This window comes from Rhagoletis zephyria, unplaced genomic scaffold (genome assembly GCF_001687245.7).
Source record: "Rhagoletis zephyria isolate East Lansing unplaced genomic scaffold, Rhagoletis_zephyria_1.1 Rzeph_scaffold_00434, whole genome shotgun sequence".
NCBI classification, from domain to species: domain Eukaryota; kingdom Metazoa; phylum Arthropoda; class Insecta; order Diptera; family Tephritidae; genus Rhagoletis; species Rhagoletis zephyria.
Window position 1 is genome coordinate 9,839 of NW_016157518.1, and position 25,158 is coordinate 34,996.

Genomic DNA, 25,158 nt, shown 5'->3' on the forward strand with positions numbered 1-25,158 from the left:
TGGGAAATAAAAGCGTTTGTTATGTTATTAAAAATCAACGCGAGCTCTTAGCGACTTGCAACTTGCACTTTATTATACTAAAATTTTCTAATCTATAAAACTGCATACCCAAAATTTTTATAAAAACTAAAAACAAAAAAAATGCTTTTGGTAAAATTTTTTTATAACATTTCAAATTATTACTTTTTAATTTTTTCTTTTGTTTTAGGAGAACCATACAATTGTTTTTAACTAGTTTTTATTATGCAACTTTTATTAGCTGGAACAGGAGAATCGGTCTTCTTCAAAATTGGCGTAATTTCTGCACTTTGCACTAAAAAAAATAATACAAACAAATAAAAATTCAAAAATTGGGCTCAACTAGTCTCTTGCAAATTTTATTAGCTTTCATTTAAAAAAAATAATTAATCAAATCGGTTCAGAAATGAAGGCTCCAGTGAATTATGAACATTAAATCCCATTTATTGACCACTGTGCGATGGGTCCAAAGGAGTCACTTTTTTATTTGTGGTTTTATTGAAAAAACTTTAATACATTTTTTTTTTGCAATATCTCTACTAAAGAAAAAAATCCACGTATTTAAAAAACCCGTGGGTAGTTTAAAAAAAAATATATTTTCGTATTATATTAATTTCAATTGAAAACCTGAAAGCTCTGAATTTCCTAATTTGTCTGCTGAAAAGTTAAAGGTGCAGTCTTTGCAGCAACAAAACTGTAAACAGCCTATTGTTGCGTACCTTTATTGAGTTCTCCCCCCAACGGTAAGTAGTTTAAACGTTTTTGATAGTCTAAACACGGCCAAATATGGCGAACATTTTAAAAGTTACGTCAAGAGTATATATTTTTTTCGCCCCAAAAGTTTTGTACAAAAAAGCAAAATCCACGCTCTATCTACAGGTTTTTACTGGATGGCGTTTTCGTACGCAAAAACTTGCATGAAAGCAGCAAAAGAGGAGAAATTGGAAGAGCAAAAAATGACAGCTGAGCTTTCACGTTTTAATGCGCTTTCCACAATTCTATCCGTAGGGTTATCAATAAATAAATTGATTTTATAGTATTTATATTTGTATTTTTTTTTTGTATTCATAAAATTTTTCGTACTCGTAGTTAAGTGTATGTAAGTATATATTGATATTGAGGATTCGTGAGCACATTTATGCACTCGGTGTCATTTGCTGAATGTACTATGTAGTTTTTCGATAGGAAAATACTTAAATTCAGCCCAAGCGAAACTAAATTTGTATGTTTTATAAAAACAAATATGTCATTATTTAGGCCACTCATGGGCTTACAATGTTTATGTCAGTACGATTTAGCTTCACTGACGCTTTTGGCTAAGCACACTCACATCACAATATTTAAATACTTAACATTACTTGTTATGAGTTAAGCAAGTGAGTGACAGAGAGATAGGTGTATACTGTATAATTTTCCTTGCCTAGAATACACACACTGCCGGCAAAAAAAATTGGCACAGCGAATTTTTCTCAAAATAGGGAACAATATTTTTTTTCTAGGATTTTTCCGCCAATTTTTCACAAAAATATGGTTCTTTCTACAACCAAATACATAAGTTTTGCACCCCATTAAATTCTCGTAAAAAGCATGCAAGTTCGGAGTTAGTCACAAATCGCATTGATTTTTGAGAATTTTTTTTTGTTGAAGGTGTTTTGCATTTTTTCCATATAAAGTATTTTTGAAACATTTTTTTTTGTGTGGAAGAGACTGCGTAAAAAAAATTGCCAAATATGAACGGTTATTCCTAGCTACTTAAAACGTTTACTTTATTATAATAAAATTGATTGTACTACAAATATGCGTATCCAAACAAAATCTGATAAAAAAGTTGAAAATTTGCTGAATTTTCGTGTGTTTTGCTCAAAGTTAAAGAATTATATTTTTATGTTTTTTGTTGTAGAATGAACCATATTTTTATAAAAAAATTTCGGAAAAATATTAGAAAAAAATATGATGCTGTGCCAATATTTTTTGCCGGCGGTGTATAATTTTTTGATTAATCGAAAATATCTCAGCAACCGTTTCATGCTGGTCAACAGCGCACACTTTGTCTGAACTGTTGAGAGAAAAATTAAATGAAAGAAAAAGTTTTTTTGCTTGTTCTTTGATTTTCACATTAAAAAAAAATACCATAATACAAAACCATTCATTTTTTAAATATTTTCGCGTGAATAGAAAGCTTACGTAGATTAGAAATATATTCAAAATTTAAAAAAAAAACCTATTTCTTACACATGTATATTAAGGTGGGTAATTTTTGTTTTACTATGAGGGCATAGCATAGGAGTATTCTGCGAGAATTTCTAAGCAAATCTGAAACCAGTTTTAAACAAAAAAAAGGTTTTTCCTTAGCTTTTATTTTGCTATAGTCTCGGAAAGAAGTGCTTGAATTTTTCGTAAAAACCATCCATACATTTCTGGACTTAACTTTTTCTTGAAACATTTTCACAGTTTCTTAAGTTTTCAAAGAAAAAATGTATATGTATGTACTTTACTTTCATCACCTTGTCTAGTAACACCACCTTGCATGAATTGGATAAACTTTAACGAGCCGCTTTGCAGTTAACAATTATTGTATTAAAACTAGCCAATACCTGCCGCGCTTCATTGCGCCTTAAAAGTATTTTTGTATCGTTTTATATCCGTAATGTAATATTTCATATATTTTGAAAATTTTATTGAATACAATTTTTCAAACAGGTGGCAACCCTCATCAAAAATATTTTCGGCAGCAAACTTTTCTAAACCTCTTCAGTTTGATACCCATATTGCCACATTCAATTTATCGAATCAATTAAATGGAATTACAATTTTCAAACAGGTGGCAACCTTCCGCAATAATATTTTCGCCTGTAAGCCTTCTTAAACTTCTTTATTTTGACAGCCATATTGTAATATTCACTGTATCTTATCAATTTACTCAAATAGCACTTTTTAAACAGGTGGCAACTCTCTAATTGTTTTTCTTTCTATATTTTAAATTAGACCTCTAGCAATACATCAGTGAAAACTGCGTTGCATTACCTGCCTTCGTTTTCGAATGATGCGTGTACAAACATACAGACAGACAGACAGACAGACGAAAATTCTTAAAATTATTGATTTGTCTTCTGTTGGTCTAATAATGACCCCCCCCCCCCCCCCCCCCCTTTTTTTTTTTTTTTTTTTTTTTTNATTGTTTTTAGAAATAGTAATTAGAAATTTAAACACAATTATACGTAGCATTGAACGGGAGAGTTTATTAACCTTCGCTGGATGCACACTGATTTAGTTATGTACTTACATATGTATGTATGTACGCGTTGTTAGCGAAAAACGCTTCCAGACCAGATGCCCTGTTATTGAATGACGCACTTTATGACATTCCTTTCTCAAAACAAATTTATTCTTTAATACATACTTATGTAGATCAATTGTCATTGAATGAATTTATAGAAAATAATTTTACGGTGTTTACATATGCATATTAGGGTGCATCACTCTCTAAACAAAAATAGAGCGGTATTGTTTTTCCACCCGAACTATAAAACTTATTATATTGTAAGATTTTCATCAAAATATTTCAAAAAAATATAAAGATTTACGTGAGCTGTATCGATTTGAAAATACCTCCAAAACTATCATTATTTTGATTTTGTTGTTAAAATGTTCAAGCATTTATATGCAGACCTTTTAAGCAGGGGCCGAACATAACAGTTATTGATGAAAACAATAACAAAAAACAAAACAAATGAACAAAATGTTCTACAACTAAATGACACATACCAATCGATTTCTGTTTTCACTGAGAATCAAATTTGAAAATAATTTTTTATTTGTAATTTTTATGCAAAATTAAAAATATAAATCCAAAATAACAATTATTTTTGATTTTTATTTTACAAATCTAAAATAACAATTATTTTTGATTTTTATCCAAATAATCAGTAAATAAGAGTTATTTTTGATTTTAAATTATTTGTCTTTGGTAACAGTTATTGAAGCTTTTATTCATAGAAGTCATCAATAAAAATCACTCAGCGACTTTTATTTTTTAAATCATACGTATAGAATTCATTATAACTTTTCGCAGTTAAGAAGGAGTTGGAGAGCCACAGTTTACTACGGCTTGTACAAATGACTTTTATAAGTACAGTTTTAAAAGTAAAAGTCAGTGACTGATATATATTTTGTGACTTTTATAAATAAAAGTCATCAGTAACTCTTATCTATGATATATAATTTAAAAATCAAAAATAACTGTTATTTGCAGAATATTTAGATAAAAATCAAAAATAATTGTTATTTTGGATTTATAAAATAAAAATCAGAAAAAAACTGTTATTTAAGGAGTAATTAAATAAAATTCAAAGAATAGTTGTTAAATATTGATTTGTTTAATAAAAGTTGTAACTGTTACCGTCCCTGCTTTAAGCTTTAACTCTTCCATCGTCTGAGGAAATTTTTTGGTGAAAATATTTTTTTAAATTAATTTTACTTATAACAATATAATAAATTTTAACTGATTTTTAGGGAGTCACTCTAATGTAAATACATACATTGATGTATTTCCCACAAAAATTTCGCTTACATTTATGATCATGTGTATATGAACTAAGTATTTATTTGATTTATATATTTTTGCTTCTTTACGCTTTTTCCTTTTCCTACACACAAAGTACATACTTTCTCTCTAATCATTCTATCACTTTGTCATCGCCCCCTTTCTTTTCTTTACTGGCATGTACTTAGCTGCTCTTCATTCATTATTCAAATTTTTGTCGACTTGCCAAAAGGCGCAAGGAATTGCCACGTGAGTTGGCAACGACTGACGCTGATGATTTACTTGATGTTATTGGTATTTTTGTAATTTTTTTTCTAAATTACTTAAATAACAAAATGTATTTTTTGCAAGCACGCAGTGCGACATTAAGTTTTTCTTTATTTATGAAGACTCAAACACGACAGTGAATTGTGAAAATATTGATGTGTTCTTTACACTGTCGTCCAAACACGAGCACGCAATCACTATTTACGCCCTGTGCAAGCTTTGAGTGTATATTAACTACAGACTTCTTGATAAGTGATGTCACATATTTTTTTCGAAAATCCCTATGATCACCTAAACAAATATTTACTTTTCCCTACGCTAAAAAAAAAACTCCTACCATAAAACCATACATACGGCGCCTCTTGATGAACTTCAAAACGGAGTCTTTGTCTTTGCTTTACCGAGCAGAAATCTGGGCTGGAGCTTTAACGATAGACAAATACCGCAGACATCTCGCCAATATTCAACGACAAGGAGCACTAAGAGTGGCGTGCGCATATCGCAGCGTATTGGAGGCAGCCGTACTCGTACTCGCGTCAACCGCGCCGATCGACCTTTAAGTAAAAGAGAGGCAGGAGATATGGCGACCACAAGCAGATTACTGAGCAGATGGCAACAAAAATGGCAGAGTGCTCAAACGGGGAGGTGGACAGCGATACTAATTCCGCACCTGGACTGCTGGCTAGATCGCTCACACGGAGAGGTGGGTTATATCCTCACTCAGTTCTTGACCGGCCACGGACACTTAAGAGTGTACCTGCACGAAACGGGAGAGGTGGCGAGCCCACATTGAGTTTGGTGCTTACATGTAGACGATGCAGAACATACATTCCTTTTCTGGAGCGCTGGGATGCCAACAAGCGGCGATTGGTGAGAAAAATCGGCTCCGTTACACACGAAATGATCTTTTTTAAAATGCTGACTGACCAAAAATCGTGGGATACGGTCGCGACTTTCACTGAGATCATACTCCGGCGCAAGAAAATTGATCTGGACAATGGGAGATTGAAAACAAGAGCAATCACAATTTATAGTGGCCGCTAAGATAGAAAGCGGGAATCTCAATTAGGAAAAGAGAAGACGTGCCAATAACTTGGACTCCTTATCCCGAAGTAGTGCGAAAGTGATTCCCGGGTAGGGGAATATCCAGGGAAGGAGGAGGGATTGTTTTAGTGGCAACACCACACACATAGGAGTGACGGTTCGCATATGGTGCGCGAAGGCATTTTAAACCCTTTCCTCACCGCAAAAAAAAATGCAATAAAAAATAAGCAATTCGACAAGATTTTTACATTCTCCGGCATAAACCATTGCCAAGTAAGTTGGTTTTTTTCAGATAACTAGTATATACTATATACAGTAACTCAAACAAATGACCAGGTGTTGATTTTCTTCAAATATTCGTAATGATCTTCGAGCTAAACTTTTTTGTTATTTTTATATAAAAATATCGTCTAAGCTTTAACCAAAACCGTGTAAATCAAAGCTTCAAACTTTATACAAAATTTAGGAAAATTCAACAAATTTTCATCAAAATTTCAACTTTTTATTTTGAATTTTTATAAAATTTTTGGGTATGTAGTTTTATAGCCCATACAATTTTAGTCTAATGAAGTGCAAGTTTCTAATGGCTAAAAAATCGCGTTCGTTTTTGAGATTTTTTTTTTTTGGCGACGGATTTTTGCACTTTTTTCACATGTGCAAGTATGAATTTCTTATGAAATAAAACGCGGGAGACCGCCAACAACAATATTTCAAAATATCAACGCAAGTTTTTGTAAATTGCGCTTGTTATATTAAAAAACCCGAAAAAGTAGCCTCCAAGAAAGAACAATTTCAAAAAACAACGCTATTTTTTAGCTGTTTGAAACTTGCACTTCTGAGGACTAAAATTTCATAGGCTATAAACTGAAATGAAATTTTGATGAAAATTTTTTGAATTTTGTACAAAGTTTGAAACTGAGATTTACTCGGTTTTGGTTAAAGCTTAGACGATATTTTTATATAAAAATAACAAAAAAAAAATTTGCTGGGAATATGTTACGAATATAAAAAGAAAACAAAAACAACACGTGGTCATTTGTTTGAGTCAATGTATGAGTATGTACATTAGGGCGGACTAATTTGTTCGGAGCAAAATTTTCGAAGAAAGTGTATAGCAAATTCAGATTCCGCGAGTAATCTTAAGCAAAAATGGCGAACTAACTATATACCAAAAAATGACGTTTTACCCTCTCGATTTCAAAAGAAAAAGAAAGAAAAGAAATTTACCTTTCATTGTACAAAACAATTTTTACGCTAAGGAACTTGTGAAGTAGTTTCTTAAATAAGAATAAAACACAAGATTTTGTAAATTAAAAATTTATTTCGTTCAGGAAAAATTAGTATAATACACTCATTTTTCTTTTAAAAATTGGGAGGGTCAAACGTCATTTTTGGTTTATATTTTTTTCACCATTTGTGCTTAGAATCAAACGTAGAATTCGAATATGCCATACACTTTTTGAAATTAAATTACTTCGCCTTAATGTACATATGTACATATTTACATCAAAAAGGAGAAACTTTCCACTGCACCACCAGACACATCAGTGCCCCTGTCAATTCGCCATCTATCCAAATTTCCTACAAACCAGCATTGAATCGCTTGAGCAACCTACGTTTTTCGACGCCACTGATCATCTTGGCAATCAACAGCAAAATTCATACGTCCAGGCAAGCAAACTGATACTTAAGCATACAAACAGCTGAACATATGTAAGTGCATTACATACAAGCACGCTAACTAAAGCGGAAGATAGTCAATTGAATTTGTGTTTAAGTTCTGGAGTCGCAAGTGTCGCGTGCACGCCATTGCGCCTGTGTACTAGTCACCTATTGTTAGTCACTTGCACAGCGAATTTCGAGCAATTAGCCTACAAAGCTTTCCAGAGACTTCAATGTCATAGAGTGCCTGCTGAATGAAAAAAGTAAGCGAAAATTCAAAGCAAAAAAATACAATTTGTACTATTTAATGACGGAACTCTGTAGTTTGGCGTGAAAAATGCGCTACAAAAAAAAAATTAATTGTATGTAAATATATGTAAGTAATTTTGTAAGTATTTACATATGAAAATACTAGCAACAACACATGAAACCCATAAAAAGCATATCAAAAAAAATTCAATTCGTAAGGGTGTGCCGTGAAAAAATGGGATACATGTAAACCCAAGGGTCAAGCAATAAATATATTTCATAGTGGAATATCCCAAGCTAACAACTAGTCAACCCATTTATGTATTCGCCGGCACAGTCACAATTTGATTGATGGCAACACGAATGACAGCCGAACCGGTACTGGTGCACTGACTGCCCCACAAGCGGGCACTGCGGTCAATGTCAATGAGCTTGACCACGCATAGTGCCAAGAATGATAGAATACAGATTGCGCCGATCAGAGAGGATTTTTGAGAATAACTTTTGTATTCTCTCAATCGTGGCATAGTGCATTAATATTTTTGTTGTAAACATTTTTAATAATATTTGTCTACAGCAATTATATTCACAAAAAAAGTCAAGGTACGAGAAATGAAAATCCGACGCACCAAAAACACACACACACACACACACACACACACACAAAACTAGGTAGCAAATGAAAAATTTAATTGGCAGCAGCTATTCACGCAATTGGCGGCATTTTATAGGTTATCTCTAGCGGGTGCTGTCAGTTGGTGTGAACAAAAGTCTCGTGTTTTGAAATAATTGCTGCTACAATAGCGTACAAAAGCGTATATACTAATGTACATATGTATGTATGTATGTACTATTATATTTATATATTTTTGCACGTTTTTATTTTTGTACGTTTTTATTTTTGTTTGTTTCTTCTCTGTCTGAGTGTTTTTTTTTACTCAACTTCGTGCCGTACTCTTTCACTCAGCGCATTTCATTTGCCGTCGATTGAGTTCGTTTTCATTGCAAATTTTAAGCACTCAACGACTTGATGGCTCATACAATTATTTTGGTTACTAGTTTATTGCTGCGGACTTTTAGGCGGCACGTGCGCTTTTTATATACATACGCCTTTATTGAATTTATTGCATACTTCTTAGCAAGTCACTAATTAGATTTCTAACGTTGGCCTACACTTTCTACTGTGTGCATAGTTTTCATAGAAATTCATTTATATTTTTGTTGTATTTTTTACATATGAATTTCGCTTTATGGTATTTTATTTTATTTGTTTTTATTTTATTTTATTACTTTTTTGTTTTTACATGTTTTAATTTAATTTTATTTGTTTTTATTTTATTTTATTTATTTTATTTTATTTTATTTTATTTTATCTTATTTTATGTTATTTTATTTTATTTTACTTAATTGAATCTCATTTTATTTTTAACCGACTTCCAAAAAAGGAGGAGGTTATCAGTTCGTCGGAATATTTTTTTTTTTTTATGTATGTTACCGCATAACTTTGGACCACGTCAACCGATTTCAAAAATTCTTTTTGCATCTTAAAGGTAGTGCCTCTGAGGTGGTCCCGTACTAATCTGGTTGAGATCCGATCAGTGGATCATAAGATATATATAAATTTTTTATATGGGAGTTGAAGTCGGTTTTTTTTTGCTAAAAATTACTTGTATTTTACATGATTGCTTCTTTTGAAGATCCACTCATTTAAGGACCCGGCAGGGCGTATGAGTGACCTTTTTCCATGTTTGAGTATCACACCTCTTCAGAGTGCATAGAAAACTATTTCATGCTCATGATTAGTATTTTTGTTTGCATTCCGTTATTCGAAGCTTTATTTTTTGCATTTCTAAACATTTTATTTTTAATTTTTCAAATTAACTGAAGTTTTTTTGCGTTCGCAATTTTTAGTATAATTTAGTGTAACTTTCAAGTAGCTAGAGAATACCCTTGCCTATTTAGTATATACAAATATAGGAAAAATGCATAATTATATGTATATTTTTTACATTTTTACTTATTTTTTGTTTTAAATACTTTGCTTTGTTGTATTTTATTTTACTTTGTTTTATTTTATTTTGTTTAAACTTTTTATTCAATTGCTTCTTTTATGAATAAAATAAAATAAGATTAAATTAAATTAAATTAAATAAAGCAGAAATATTTTCATTAATTTGTGAAAAATCCTACAGATTATTTATGCAAGAAAATCGACCAAACTGTTTTAACATTGCATAATACTTTAGCAAATATAAATACGCGGATCTTTCAAATATCAGAAAGTTAAGGCACAGATATATTTAAATCAAAATTTATGATATGCCTTTTTTAAAATTTATTGATGAATTTGTATATTTCATATTCGATGGCTGAGTGGAAGATCGACCTATCTCGGCAGCCGGTTCGAAAACGTCCTATCTCAGAAAACTTTTCAAGAACGCCCTACTTTATTGAAAAACAACCTATTTCAGAATTTTCTATCTCATAGTTTTGTTGAGGAACGTTTAGGGCGTTTTCGAACTGGCTGCCGAGATAGGTCGATCTTCCACTCATCCGTCGTGTTAGAATCGAGTTGAAATTTTGGAGTTATGTGAAAATTGTAAACAAATGTTCTGTCTAAAGATGCTTTAGATTTTAAGCCTCTTGTGGTAGATGTGATATAAACGCAAATTTTAAAAAATAATGTGGTAGATCAACCACATATGTGATAGAGGCTTGCACACTGCCTATAAGTTCTGCGTAATTTAATTATAGCACAATTCCCAGAACTTCAAATAAAGCTATGTATATATTTTCATTAAACTCCCTAAATCGTTCATAGCTCTAGGCTAAGAATCCCGCATTCAGTTGTGGGGTGTTTCTGCTTATATTAGCATGTAGCCCTGTCATGGCTTATATTTTTAAGCAAATATTGGCCAGCTACACGCACATGACTGCGCCTGCTGAATCTCAACAGCTGTCAAAGGCAAAATTATATTGCAGTTCACACAAAATGTTATTGAAACATTTATTTTTTTTTTTTTTTGGCTGTATTATTGCGAATAAGTGACCTTGAAAATTTAATATCTCTTGCGTAAAATCATTTTATTAATGGTGGGATTGCCAAAAAGTGGGGTAAAAAGTTCATGTTCACTCTGCGCTAATGCAATATTTGCCATTCTCCAGCTTTTTGGTCTATTTATTTCTTGTTTACTTTTGTCTCCATTTTTTATTTGTGTTTTTTTTTCTACATATCTTTTATTTCGTATTGTTCTTTACTTATTTATTGCGCGTTGCAGCTACTTTCTAACAATAAACACTTCCAGTAGTTTTTGACTTGTATTTAAATTGTTTGCCAATTGAGCATTATTTATTTTTTTTTTTTTGAATTTGACGAGCTAGAGCTTACTACTTATACTAGATATGTATCTTTGCTGNCTACATATCTTTTATTTCGTATTGTTCTTTACTTATTTATTGCGCGTTGCAGCTACTTTCTAACAATAAACACTTCCAGCAGTTTTTGACTTGTATTTAAATTGTTTGCCAATTGAGCATTATTTATTTTTTTTTTTTTGAATTTGACGAGCTAGAGCTTACTACTTATACTAGATATGTATCTTTGCTGGAATGCTAATTGTAAAATTAAATAGAGCTTATGTCAATAAACATCAAATATGTAGATGTATGAGTGATGGATTTAAGTATATGCAGATATTTTGATCGACGGGTGTTTGACTACACATACATATGTATGCACATACAGATAGAAATCTATGATGATTTGTACGTGTATATGTGAATTCATGATAGATATTTTTATTTGATTTGCAAATGTGGGAAATACTAACATATGGTCCATATATACAAATGTACATATATATATATATATATATTAACGAGCAAGAAAACCCATGGAAAATATTTGCCTTTCTATTCGTGTATAAGAGTATAAAACTCTTTTACATATTTACATACATGCAAACAAAAAATAATAAATACTAAATAATCGAAAGGGGAAAGGCCGAAGAATGCTAAAATGCCTCTTCCCTATTTATATTTTCGCCACTGCATGTATTTATGATTCAACTTGTTCGAAGCAAACAGAATTCATTACAACAACTTCTTATGGTTTTATATAAGTTTGTGCATATACTGTTTCCTTTATAGCTACCGGCTGAAAATTCAAATTTGTATTTACAATTTTTATAATTTTTTTTTTACTTTTTATATATTTTTTTATATATTAATTTTTTTTTTATTTATTTATTTATTTATTTTTATTTTTTAATTCACAGCCTCAACCTTTTTAATCGCTTGTCGGCAATTTAGTAGTCAACAATAAATGGGTAATTGAACATAAAGTTGCGCAGCATTGATTTTACATAAAATTGTACGCTTTTGTTGTTGTACTACTGTGCGAAAACCAGTCATTTGTTAACGATGTGTGTTAAACTAGCTGCGGAATTATTATAGTTGTACACAGATTCTCGAACTACTGAGTTACTCGTTAAATTATTTCTAATTGAGGCGTTTAAAATAAATACATACCTACTTACTAGAAATGGAGAATGATTTTCAACTCAAATCGTAGCAACGAAAAACGAGGTCGTTTCTCTGCAAAGGTCCAGATACTTTTTAAATAACTGAGGAAGAGAAACCAGTAAAAGGGCATCAAAGGATTTTTTCCCAAATCTTCTGGCTTTCGATAGCGTGGAGAGAATGTTCCCAATGAAAGGATTTTGATTTTTTTTCGAAACCTTACTGATGAGTTTTCGAGAAATTCACAAAGAATTTTTTGGACCTTTCGTAATTTTTTCAAGACCTTCCATTTTTTTCCAGACCCTTTAGGAATTTTTTCGAAACTTTTCGATTCATCCCGACTTTTTGAAATGTATTATATTCAACAATTTCTATTGAGCTCGGGGCCGTTTTTTAAACAAAAGTTATTGTGAAAAAGCAACAATAATTTGAAAAATGGTAAAAGTGATAGCTATTTCGGAAATCACCACATTTCCTCATCAGACTTCTTTCAGTAGGCTTCGAACCGACGATCCCACTGACTCAGCCGGTTCGAAGCCTATCTGATCTGTTACCACTCAATACTCTTTTTTTAATAGTTACAAATTACAAACTAGTATTTATGTATTCGCTTTTCNCTTCGAACCGACGATCCCACTGAGTCAGCCGGTTCGAAGCCTATTTGATCTGTTACCACTCAATACTTTTTTTTTAATAGTTACAAATTACAAACTAGTATTTATGTATTCGCTTTTCCTTTCCAGGTTTATTCCACACTTCAGTCAGTCCAACTTGCACGCTCATTAGACTACCCCCCACACCTTACCATGCATACAGCCACTAACGAAGTGGAAGAACAGCAATTTCTTGAACTACCCCTCAAATCAAAGGAAAACTTCCCCACAAATTCACACAAAATGAGCACAGATACCTTAGCAGAATCTAAATCAAAGCCCGCGGTGCGTTTTGGCATTTCACGCAGCCAAGAAGAAGAGTCCAAACCCACACTGCTGGAGGTGGAGACGCCATCGCACTATGGGCGCACATCACCACTACTATCTACGAATCTACGCAGCCACTGCTCAAGCACATCCGATACATCCAGCGCTGCCAACTCAGTACCGCGCGCCACCAATCTGCGCTTGAAGTTTCGCAAAAGCCACACTTGCGGCAGCCTCTTTGCCAATTGCAATTGCAGCAGTCCACCAGCTTTGCCCCTACCAGCACCTGCTACTGGCAACAGCGGCAATACTACGTCACACCTACTTCATTCGGGCCGCTCCAGCTACGCTGCCGCGCCTTGCGCATTCAATTTCTCTATTTCGCCTACCAACGCGGATCTCTCCAGCCATAGCGCTTGCACGCAATATACGTCATCGAGCGGCATTTACTCGCTCTCGACGCAAACGTCGTCAGCTACATCGGCACAGCTATCGCGCGATGAGAGCATGAATGTCAGTTTCGACTGGAGTGCCGGTGGTGGAGGCGGCGGCGGCGGCAGCGGCGATGGTGAGGGAGTACGTTCCAATAGTTTCGACAGTGGCGTTAGTGCTAGTGGCGGACAGTCAGCAACACTGCTACATCGCAAGCACAGTCCAGTTAGCTTTCGGCTCGCAAGCGTTACGGAAAACGAAAACGGTTCATCACAAGCGCGCGCTACCGCCACCAAAACGCTACAAGTGCCGGGCTTTACTTCCAATACAGACGCTGGCATTGTAGCTACGCCAACAGCAAGCAGTGCGATCTCACCCACAGCAACGCGTAAAAACGAACGCAAAGCAAAACGGTTCTTTCAGTCCTACTCGCATCCGGATACGGATTACATCTTCACCGAAGCGAATAAGAAACCCTCGCGCGAATCGCTAATTCAGATACATGTGCAGCATCAGCAGGAAGCGGTGATAAAAACGCGAGACGGTAAACTAGAATTCAAGCAACCGAAACGTTCGTCCTCACCCAATATCGGACAATTTCAAGTGTTGGATGTTGCGGTGCATCCTGATATATTAGTGAAAATCTCGCCAAAACAATCGCCTGTAACGGTAGCGCGTCCACAGCAATCGCCACAGAGCACACCACGCTCTGCGCAGCAAAGACGGCGGCTCTTGCAACGTTCGCACGAAATCGATTCGGGTGGCTCGACATCGGAGACGGAGCAGAATTGCGACGTGCCGCAGGAGGCGAAGGCAAAGGATTTGAAATTGCAATACGGCAAGGAAAATACCACACCAATTGAAAGGTTGGGCAGTCCTACCAAATCTAAAGCAGTCGTTGAGGATGCAAGCTTCGATGCAGCACAGAAATATTTTGCTGAGAGCGGCATTCTAGGACCGATCAATACAGCCAGTCCGCTGATTAGGAAGACTTCAAAGATTTTGCAGGATGCTAATGTGCATGAGCAGGTATGTACAGGTGCAAATTAGGTACAGAGTTTACGGTTTAGAATTAGTTGAGTTTGACAGAGTCGAATTGAAAAAAGTACGCAATTTTCTTAAAAGTCAATTAAGCCTTAAAAAGTGGCTTCATGAGCAATACCCTATAGTGGAAAAAAATTTCGGCTTGCATTGGAAGTCATGATCTATTATTTCGATGCCATAAAAATATTTTTTTTTTTCAATTTTTTTAAAAAGTTTTTTTGCGCCGTATTATGGTAAAAGTTGCGAAAGTGACAAAGTTTTGTAAATTTTCAGTTGTTTTTTTTAATGTATGGACATTTTTTAGAAATTTTCTAAATTTCTTTTAAATTGCCAAACCATATTTTCATTTTCACTACTGTGGTCTAAATATGCAAATTTTGATATAAAATAAATAAACTTTTTGATTTTGATTTTTTTTTTACATAAAACAAAGCCCATTACTTTTGGCAAATATTTGTAAATTTTGTTTTTAAATTGCCAAACCATATTTTTGTTTTCACTTTCATTACTGTGGACTAAATATGCAAATTTGTAAATTTTTGTAAATTTTTTAAATTGCCAAACCATATTTTTGGTTTCACTTTCACTGTTGTGGACTAAGCAAGCAAAGTGTCATGAAAAATAAATTAACTTTTTGATTTTGACTTTTTTTTTAAAAAAATATAAAATATAAGCGATTACTTTTGTTAGCAACAATTTTTTTAAATTTTTTTTCCAATTTTCAGTTTTTATTTAGATATTTTTGTAATTTTTTTAATTGCCAAACCATATTTGTGTTTTCACATTCACAACTGTGGACTAAATATGCAAATTTTCATATAAAATAAATTAAATTTCTGGTTTTGATTTTTTTTTCAAAAAATATAAAATAAAGCCAATTACTTTTTAGTGGCAAATTTTTGTAAATTTTTTTAAGTTGCTAAACCATATTTTTGGTTTCACTTTCACAGCAAATTGTCATGTAAAATAAATTAACTTTTTCGTTTTGACTTATTAAATCGCTAAACTATAGTTTTGTTCTCATGTTTAAGCTTAGTATCCAGCTCTTAAGAAAAGCAAAAACTCCATATAAAATGACGTACAAGAAATGGCTAAGAAATTTTCTTGAGTCAAATTTCCTTAAGGCAGTACGCAGTTCTTCAGAAATTTAGTACGCTTTCTACTACGGTTTTCTAAAGTTTTTTGTGAAAAAAGAGCACAAGGCAACCCAGGTTTGCAACAGAAATATATGCCCGTTCCATTATTTCTTGAGGAAAGAGTGAGGCAACAGGCTGTGAGTTATCAAAAATGTCAAAATTCCTTGGACACACACGCGAAATAATGGCAATTTTTTCTTGACCGTTTTCTTAAGAGCTGGATACTAAGCTTTAGTACTAAACGTGCAAACTTTGATGTAAAATAAGTCATACTTTTTATGTATGACTTTTTTCCATAACATAAAACAAAGTTTTTGTCGATTTTTTGTTTTAATTTTTGGTATTTTAGCTAATTATTGTTGAAATGAAGCTTGGCAATTAATATTTTTTCATGTATAATATTGATGGCAAATTTTGATAAATTTTTAAATTTTGGTAAAGAAGTTGCTTATTTTTCCTTTGATGTAAAGAAATATTTAAAATTTGAAACCTGATTCAAATTTTCACAAATTTCTGTTACAATCCGGTTTTCTTTTAATTTTGAGGTATTAAATAAAACCATAAACCTTTTTTCTTGCAACATTTTTTCATTACAAAATCTTTAATTAAAAAGGTACATATACAAATCTTACTGATTCACAAACTTGACTAAGGTCATCTGGTCACCAAAAAATTATAATTTTCTCCTATATTGCAAAAGTTTGCTAAAATTTTGAAACAAAACAAATTTTTTTGTAATTCGTGGAGTTTTGTCGTTGAACTATAACACCGTGTGACAAAAGCAAAAAAATGTCAAAACACATGAAAGGATCGATATACTCACGAAACTATTCACTCCGGCGTTTTTAGTTTTTCACTCCGACGTCAGAATTTTTTTTCAAAGGACCTTGAAATTTTAATGATATAGCTAATTAAAAAAAATTATTTAAAAAAAAATCAGTGCAATGTATTCTACATACATGGGTACCAAATGAGAGAGAAAATTCTTTAGAATTTAAAAACAATAAAGTTTTTTTGGTTTACAAGGACGAATAGGTATTGAAAATGCGCTTTTAATGAATTTTATATTTTTAGGTTAATAAAGTTTGCTGGACGAAATTCGATGATGAGGTCATGCGAATATTAATCCTTAAATAAATTTAAGAAAAAAAAATTCCAAATTTTAATGGATATTTAAAGACAAAATTTGTAAAGAACATTTTCCATAACCATTCGTCCTTATGCACCAAGAAGAAGAATGAATTTTTTCTTTTATATGATGCCCTTAAATCCTGCATTACGCTGAATTTTTTAAATCACTTTTTGAAATCATCATATTTTTTTAATTTTAAAGTTCTTTTTAAAAATCCTGACGTCAGAGGGAAAAACTAAAACGAGGTTTTACTATATTTATAAATTTACTGTCGCACGGTGTAATAAACCATATTTTGATGTAAAAAAAAAAATCCAAAAATTTAAAAAAATAAAGAGTATCCCTAAAAATTAGTTACATAATTTTCTTTACAAAACCGATTTCCTCTAGTCTTTAAGGGGCTAAAATATTATAAATAGCTTTCTCTTTTCTCTACAATAAAACTCAAACTTATTTTTTATCGATTAACTAATATCGCAGACAGCCATTTAACTAAAACCATTCCTTTTAATGACTCATTAAGCGACCAGCCACTTCTGCCAATAAAAACCTGAGCATTTCATTGATATTTAATATTCTCCATTAATTTCCTCTATTCATCGCTCAATCGAAATGCTCTCAACCATTCATAGATTCGTAAAACTTCGATGATATTGCGTGCCAACGGCGGCATTAACAGCACCACCACCAACAACAACTCCACCAATACGCCAGCGAGCACATCACCCAAACTAAACTCACCAACTTCACCCAAATCCAAGGCACTTTTGCCGGCGCCCATACTCGCCTTGGTGCCTGTAGAGAAACCAAAATTCCGTACTATCGATGAGAACAGTTACAGTAAGCACAATAATTGTAATACACAGTACAATGTGTACAGCATGGAGCGAGCGCCAGCACTAGCATATGCAAGCACCAGTGGCAATTGCAGCAGCAGCACCACCACCACCATTACCAACGACAACAAAAACAAAAACAACAGTGGCAGTGGTTATAAGATTAACGGCAACAGTACGTCACTTTCGCCACACACCATGGCCACCACTTGTGGCTTCAGCCCCAACATGACGACAAAGAGTTGCAACGTAACCGATGATCGCGATGCTCAAATAAAGAGTATGCAGGGCGAAATTGTTTCATTGAAGGATGTGATAAAGGCACGCGATGCAGAAATTGTTAAATTACGAAGAGAAATACATAAATTGAAGGTAAGTGTTGAAAATGTGGAATAATATACATACATATGTATGTAGTATGTTCGTGCTATATATTTCGTTTATAGATATGGTACTACAGAAAGTTGAAGCAAAGAAAGCGTCGATTTTATTCCCAGAAGATAATTTAGGTAGGCCTTCTTAGGTAAAGCCATTCTAAGATGCCTACCCAAGAAGGACTGAAAAAAGTGCTTCCTTTCATGCCTTCTAAAAGGGCTTATCCATTTACACTTAATAAATTTATATTATTTAGCATTACAAATGAATTTCAATAATAATTTTAAGTTGCAATAATACATTTTTGATATAAACCTTAAGCAAATATTTCAAAGTGGTATGATTTTTATAAATTAAAGTAGCAACTTTAAAAGAACTTCTCCAAAAGATCGTCTGAAGTACGTCCTATAAAACCCATTCTGGAAGGCCTTCCATGGGTAGCGAAAGAATAAGCACTTCAGTTTGTGCCACTCCATACAAAAAATACAGTAGATAGGAATGTAGAGTGGAGGGCCTCTTGACTCTCAGAAGGGCGTTTAACTCCTTAAATTTTCTACCTGGTTGATTTACTGTTTCGTTTAGCATTCGTGCCACAGAAGAACTTAGAGATATATGTGTATGTTGTAGGCCGTGGAGCAAGAAGTAGCCTAGCCCAATTTTTTATTTTTTTTGTTTGTATTTACCTAATTAAAAGTGATATATTTTAAATTAAAAGTCAATTATTCCTTAATTTTAATAAGTGGCCTTTATTTATAAATTTATTACTTTTGAAACTATTTGAAGAAGTTAGCTACAAAAAACAAAATTACGGGTTAGGCCACTTCTGCCCTCATGACCTCAGTTATGACCATTTTTCTGGATTAGAATTCACTTAAGTCCGCTTTGATACCTACTGCATGCTTGCTCAAATCGATACTGAGGTTGGAAAATAAAATGTTCGACGATCCTTTTAGCTGAAATTGGTCCCTGAAATAATTGAAAAGGAGTTGACTGAGTCCGAATTTCTACGAACATATCAATAATTCAAAGCAAATTGTTACGATCGCAACTATTTGTATTCGGTGACAGGTAATAAGATCAACGGAAATAAGGTAAATTGTCTTTATTTTCCACCCTGGTGCGAAATAAAGTCAATTGACACTATTACCTTTTCAAAAACGAAATAAAATCCATTGACATTATTGCTCTCTCAAACATTAAATTTGCTTAGCTTCGCGGCGGCCCGCGTCCGCGCTAATTAAAGCTCCGCGTAGAGAAAATAAGAAAAAGTGTGCAAGAGCTCCTTTATTGAATTCCGGATGTTTTAGAATTGAATTTACATTTTGATGCTTACATCTATTTATACTATTTTTACTAGTTGATGATAAATTTGTTTGTTGATTAAGATTGTTTTTGAAAAGTGTTTATAGGTTTTGTACAATGTTATCATGTTGCTACTGTTACTTATGTGAAGGAACAAAGAGTATTTTTGTATTAATGTATGTGTGTAGTGTATGTATATACTAGCGTCGTTAACTGTGTTTACACGTTTCGTAAGGGAACAAAGAATCGTGTATGTTTGTATTATGTTATCTTGTTGTTATTGTTACTTATGTGGGGGAAGAAAGAATATATTTGCATTTGGTATGCTGTTGTTTATCGATATTTGTCTTTGGAAAAAATAGTTGCGTTCCTTATCTCCCAGAAATAGTCAGCAAAAGTCCGAAGTAGTCAGATTTAGACCAAAAAGCGTTCCTTAACTCAAAAATGACAGCAAAAATGAGAGAGCAACACTCAGTGAGAGTGACTCTCTTCAGTCCAAAGTAGTCAGATTTAGTCAGAAGAATTTTTGCTGGCAAAATCTTGCAAAGTGTCAAACTCAACTGAATTTAAATTAACGGAAATTAATTAATACACAAAATTTGAAAATAATCTAAAAACTAAAAAAGTGAATTGATAGTGGAAGGAGGCAAAAAATAATTGATATAGTAAGTGTTTATTCTGCTTGTGCTTGTGAATGTGTGAATGTGATTTGTACATACGTTTCTATTCTTATTTGAGGTTAGTTTTGTTCTTGCCATTCTTTGGACTAAAAATTTGTTTTTTTTTTTGGGTTCTTTTACCTTTTCCTGTTATTCTGTTTTAGTGAGCGCATTTTGCTTACGCTCTTGCATTTTGACATTTTTCAGATTTTAGTATGAAAAGATGAGGAATGGACCTAATAATTAATGTATATACTAACGTCGTTAACTCGCGCCACAACACGTCACGCAGCGCCGCGGCCACGGACTGTTTCTTGAATTTAATAGTGTTTGCTTTATTTTTGCGGAAAAGATAAATTTTTTTGCAAGTTCTGGATCATTTTCTACACTCTTTCTTCAAATATTTCTCGTATTCCAGCTGCGTTTTGCGTTTGGTTTTTCGCATCGTGTTTTTACTATATTCGTAATTTTAAATTTTTTAATAAAATCAAGTTTTTTTGTTGTTCATGATTGTGTGTGGATTAATAGCACCACACAGAGGATTTGGCAATAACCTTTTTCATCTATTAAAAAACAACACTTACTTGGCAATGTTTTTTGTAAGAACAATATTTTTTTCCATGAAGCGACATACTTTAAGCAATAAGGAAATAGCGCCAATGACTTTTTTTCCAAATTTATGTTGATTTTATTTCGCTTTTGAAAAGGTGGGAAATAAGGTCAATTGACCTTATTTCCGTTGATATTATTACCTTTATATTCAGTATTAACGTTTTTGATTCAAGGAAGAAGCGAATACTGGTGGTTTCACCAATATGCCCTTGTCATCATCAACAGAGGTATAAGTGGTAACAGACGGAAGATATCTCTTAGTTTATTTCCAACCAGCTTGGACCACGTTTTACATACCACCCCACAAATTAAATCTTCTGTACCTTTGCTGTTTGTTTCATTTAATGTCTTTACAAAAAGTTTGAGTTTTTTTCTTTTGAGAGATTTCTGCAAACGTCCCTACAAGACATTGCTGAGCAATTTATGCAAAAATTCTATATGGCATAAATGAGTAGTTTGACTATTAGTACTGAGAACTTTCTAATGACAACATTGAGAGTACTCTGAACAAAAATGAAACTTTTGATAAGCACTTTTGTAATTAGTGATAATGATAATATGAGCAGTCATATGATGCTCAGCTTTCTTGTAGGGGTCCCACTCCGATATCTTAATTAATTTTTCAATCGCTTCGTTTAGAGACCAGAGGGTAAATTCCCGTTCTGCGCTAAACTCTCTGGTCACTTTTTTTGGTTAATACTCACAAATTTTACCAGAACAAGCGTTATATGGTGGCGGTAATATAAATAGGGAAGAGGCATTTTAGTAAGTTTTAGCTATTTTTCTTTGCTTAAAATTTTTTCAGTTTTTTAATAAAAATATAGCTTAATTATCTAAAAAAAAACAAAAACCTACAGTTAAATCAAACTTTATAACTACAGCATTTATACAAATTCGACGAATTTTAACAAATGTGCATTATAATTAGAAAATTTGTATAACATCGTTTAGATTTTTTTTTTGTTTTTGTATGAAGTTTTATAGCCTTTGAATCTTAGCATAATAAAGTGCAAGTTTGAAAATGCTGGGCCTTACCGTTAATTTTTGGCAATTTTTTGTTCACGCATTTTCTTCCGTTCAAAGTATTTATGCTGGACAATTTTTCGTATGGAGAAAATGAGCAACGCCTTCCACAAAAAAAAATTGCCACAAACCAATGGTAAGTCCTAGCTACTTCAAGCTCGCACTTTATTATACCAATAATTTAATGGGCTACAAAGTTGCATTCTCAGAGTGTTTCTGAAAAATCGAATTAAAAAGCTCAACATTTTGATGAAGCTTTGTTGAATTTTCCTAATTTCTAAACAAAAAAGTTTGCAATTTCGCCTTTCATGGGTTTTGTTTGATAACGACCTACACTTTCATAAAAAAATAACAAACATTAAACGAAAGGGGAATAGACAAAGTGTGCTAAAATATCACTTCCATATTTATATTTTCGCCAGTGTATGCCTGACATCATGATAAAAACATAGCAAGGTATAACCGTTCTCTCAATTTGTCGTCCATGATTTTTTTTTGAAGTTTGCCAACATTTTAAAATCATATAAAAGTGAAAATAAAAAATTGAAATTGTTCGAAATTGTTGTTGCTTGAGATTGAAAATGAAAATGTGTGTGTGAGTTTGTGAGTAAATTTAAAAATTAAATTGTTTGGAAACGTCAAGAATTTCAAAAGTGACTCTCACGGTTCTACCTTCTATATTTTTATATGCCTGACATTCCTTGCGTCCGTTGGAAGCGCCATTTTTATAATGATAGTAATATAACTCATCGATTTTCTTATATACCTATCGTTATCGATACTTTTCTTGGTATGGTTTCAAACTACTATTTTGAGGTATTATTAGGTTCGTTCGCGTAGCTGTTAATTGTTCATGTTTAACCAAAACTTACAAGTTTTTGCGTTCGCGTACGCAAAAAACTTGCAAAGTAGGGGAAATTGAGAGAGCAAAGAGACATTTCATTTTGAGGGGAAGCTGCTGGTTTCTGCTGGAAAAATTTTTGCCAACAGCAATTTGCCAACAGGAAAACAGCTGATCAAAAACAGCTGGTTGGCATTTACGCAAATCACAAAATTGAATTTGATGGTTTGGAAGTTAAAAATTACAAAATGCGACTAATTAAACTTGTAAGAAATAAGTAGTTATTTGTTTAATCAATAAACTGTGTCAGTATAACACTTTGTGGTGGCTTTTCGTACGTTTTAAATTTTACACTTTTGTATGTAAACAAAAATTATATCAGCTGTTCGTCTAACTTGCAAGTTGCTGCAAATTTTCTGTTCGCGTACTATTTTGGATATTTCTCTCTTGTGAGAGAACAGATGACATTTCGCCGAAATTTGGCAGTTGGTTGGTTTCTGCTGGAGATTTTAAACGAACGCACCTATTATCAAATTTTTTTCGAGCTTAAACTGGGATAAGAAACAAATGTGTTTGCCTGCTCAACGCATTTTTGTGTAAGGAGCGTAATTTAATATTTTTTTTTGTTTTTTTGCTTAACGCTCGCAGTTTGAACTTAGCTCGAGTTTTTCTTCGAGCAGCTAGTGGAACAAACTTACATATTGTAAGTAGACATCAAATACTCCACGTTTTCTGTACAAAACTAAAAGCAAGCAGTTGAAGCTACTTTCAATTAATAATTGTCTTGATTGCAACGCCAGACAGAGGCATATGTATGTGTGTAAATACTAAATAGCAGCAGTCACATAATTTACGTGCTTATATTTAAGCACAACAAGCTAATAATGACAAATATAATTAAAACTTTTATTTACCTACTTACAAAAATGCTTCTCAAATCCGCAGATATTTTTAAGACAGCTGTTTTTTGGTTTCTAATTAATTTCCCTTTTTAATGAGAAAATAAATATGACAAGTTAATTTAAATAATTGCCAAAACAAACGAGGCAAACAATTAAAACAAAATTTATATTAGCTCATCAGTATCGGAAGAGAGCATACACAATCAGCAACAACAATTTGTACATAATTGAATCTGTTTTTTTATGCTCGTCTGCAGTGTTGTTGTTGTTGTTGTTGCAAAAAAGTCACAAGCAACCAATTTGTAATGATCGCTAGCTACATAGCACTTGCACTCGCATAACGCTTACATTTTTATAACTGCGGCAATTACGGTCTCGTTTTTATTGTTGTTTGCTGTACATTGTACTGTTGGCGTTTTTTTAAGCTGCTGTTAGATGTGGCAAGTAGAAGTAGTTTGGTAAAGTCTGTCAAACTGAAGAATTTTCAAAAGTGATTACAGGAGCAGTTAGACCTTGCATGTAAAAAGGCTTTTGAAAGTAATTTTAGTTTCTGAAACTCGAACTTTCTGATACTACTTTTGTGTGTTTAAGCTTAGTTCTCATTCTCGTGAAATATTTTAAATTTTTCTTTGAAAAAGTACCTTCCAATTGGTGTAAATTTTCTCTGAAAAAAAGTACATATACACCTGCGGTCAACTAATTAGAAACGAAATTCAAAATGTTTTTGTTTGCAACTAATGTTTATTTATTTATTTTTAATAATTTTGGTTTCAAATATAATTCAATCTATAGCAGAAATCACATAAATTAAAGTTTCAAAGCTTGCACAAATTAAAAAAAAATTAGCAAACTTCAAAAAATTCCCATCAAAATTTCAAAATTTGTAATCGGAGTATTTAGAAAATTTTCGGGTATTCAGTTTTATAGCCGATTCAATTTTAGCCCAATAAAGTGCAAGTTGCAAGTCGCTAAACATTACGCTTGATTTTTTATATTTTTTTTTTTTTTTNGAAGAAAATGCGCATCTTAAACAACACCTATGCTTAGATTATCGCTAAAATATTGTTTGAGAGCCGAACGAAATTTTGCTTTAAAGCGAAAACGACCTAACTTGCGATAAGTTGTTTTATCAAAATGCCACAGATACCTAGGAACGAACATTTTTTTCTTGGGAGCTACAAACTGAACTAAAAAATTTTGGTGGGAGAAAATTTCTTTTGCATTTCTTGAGTACTATTCCTTTACGCGGTGAACGCAGAAAATTCTACTTTCAATTGTGTTAGCAGACATTTTTATGCGCATAGAAATTTTATTATTTACATATTTAACTTTAAACATTTTCATAATATTGGCTAAAAAAATAGCAATACGCGGCAACACTCAATGGGTTTGGCAGCAAGTTGAAAGTCTTTCTCGAAGCGATTTTCGTACTTTCAGTTGCAGTTAAATCTAGCAATTTTTATTTCGCAAAGTAATTTCTGCAAATCTGCAGATCTGGTTGTTTACAGGGGAAAGTAGACTTGCCCTTTCGCAGTTTGACAGCCAAATGCTTAGAAAAAGCGCTTGAATTGCCACGTCTAAACGCACTTTAATTTTGATTGTTAGCGCAAATAGTAGCTTTGCTAAACACTCAGCTGGCG

The 25,158-nt window shown here is 32.8% G+C and overlaps 1 protein-coding gene across 1 annotated transcript in view; it reads left to right on the forward strand.

Annotated features, from left to right (window-relative positions):
* The first annotated feature begins 13,052 nt into the window (after nt 1-13,052).
* The window catches only part of Pkg21D (Protein kinase, cGMP-dependent at 21D), a 46,498-nt gene continuing 34,392 nt past the window's right edge, over nt 13,053-25,158 (forward strand). Inside the window, exons 1-2 of the mRNA XM_017611628.1 lie at nt 13,053-14,685; nt 17,601-18,176. Of these exons, the coding sequence (XP_017467117.1) occupies nt 13,111-14,685; nt 17,601-18,176 (2,151 nt within the window). The 5' untranslated portion in view covers nt 13,053-13,110. The remainder of the gene's footprint in view (nt 14,686-17,600; nt 18,177-25,158) is intronic.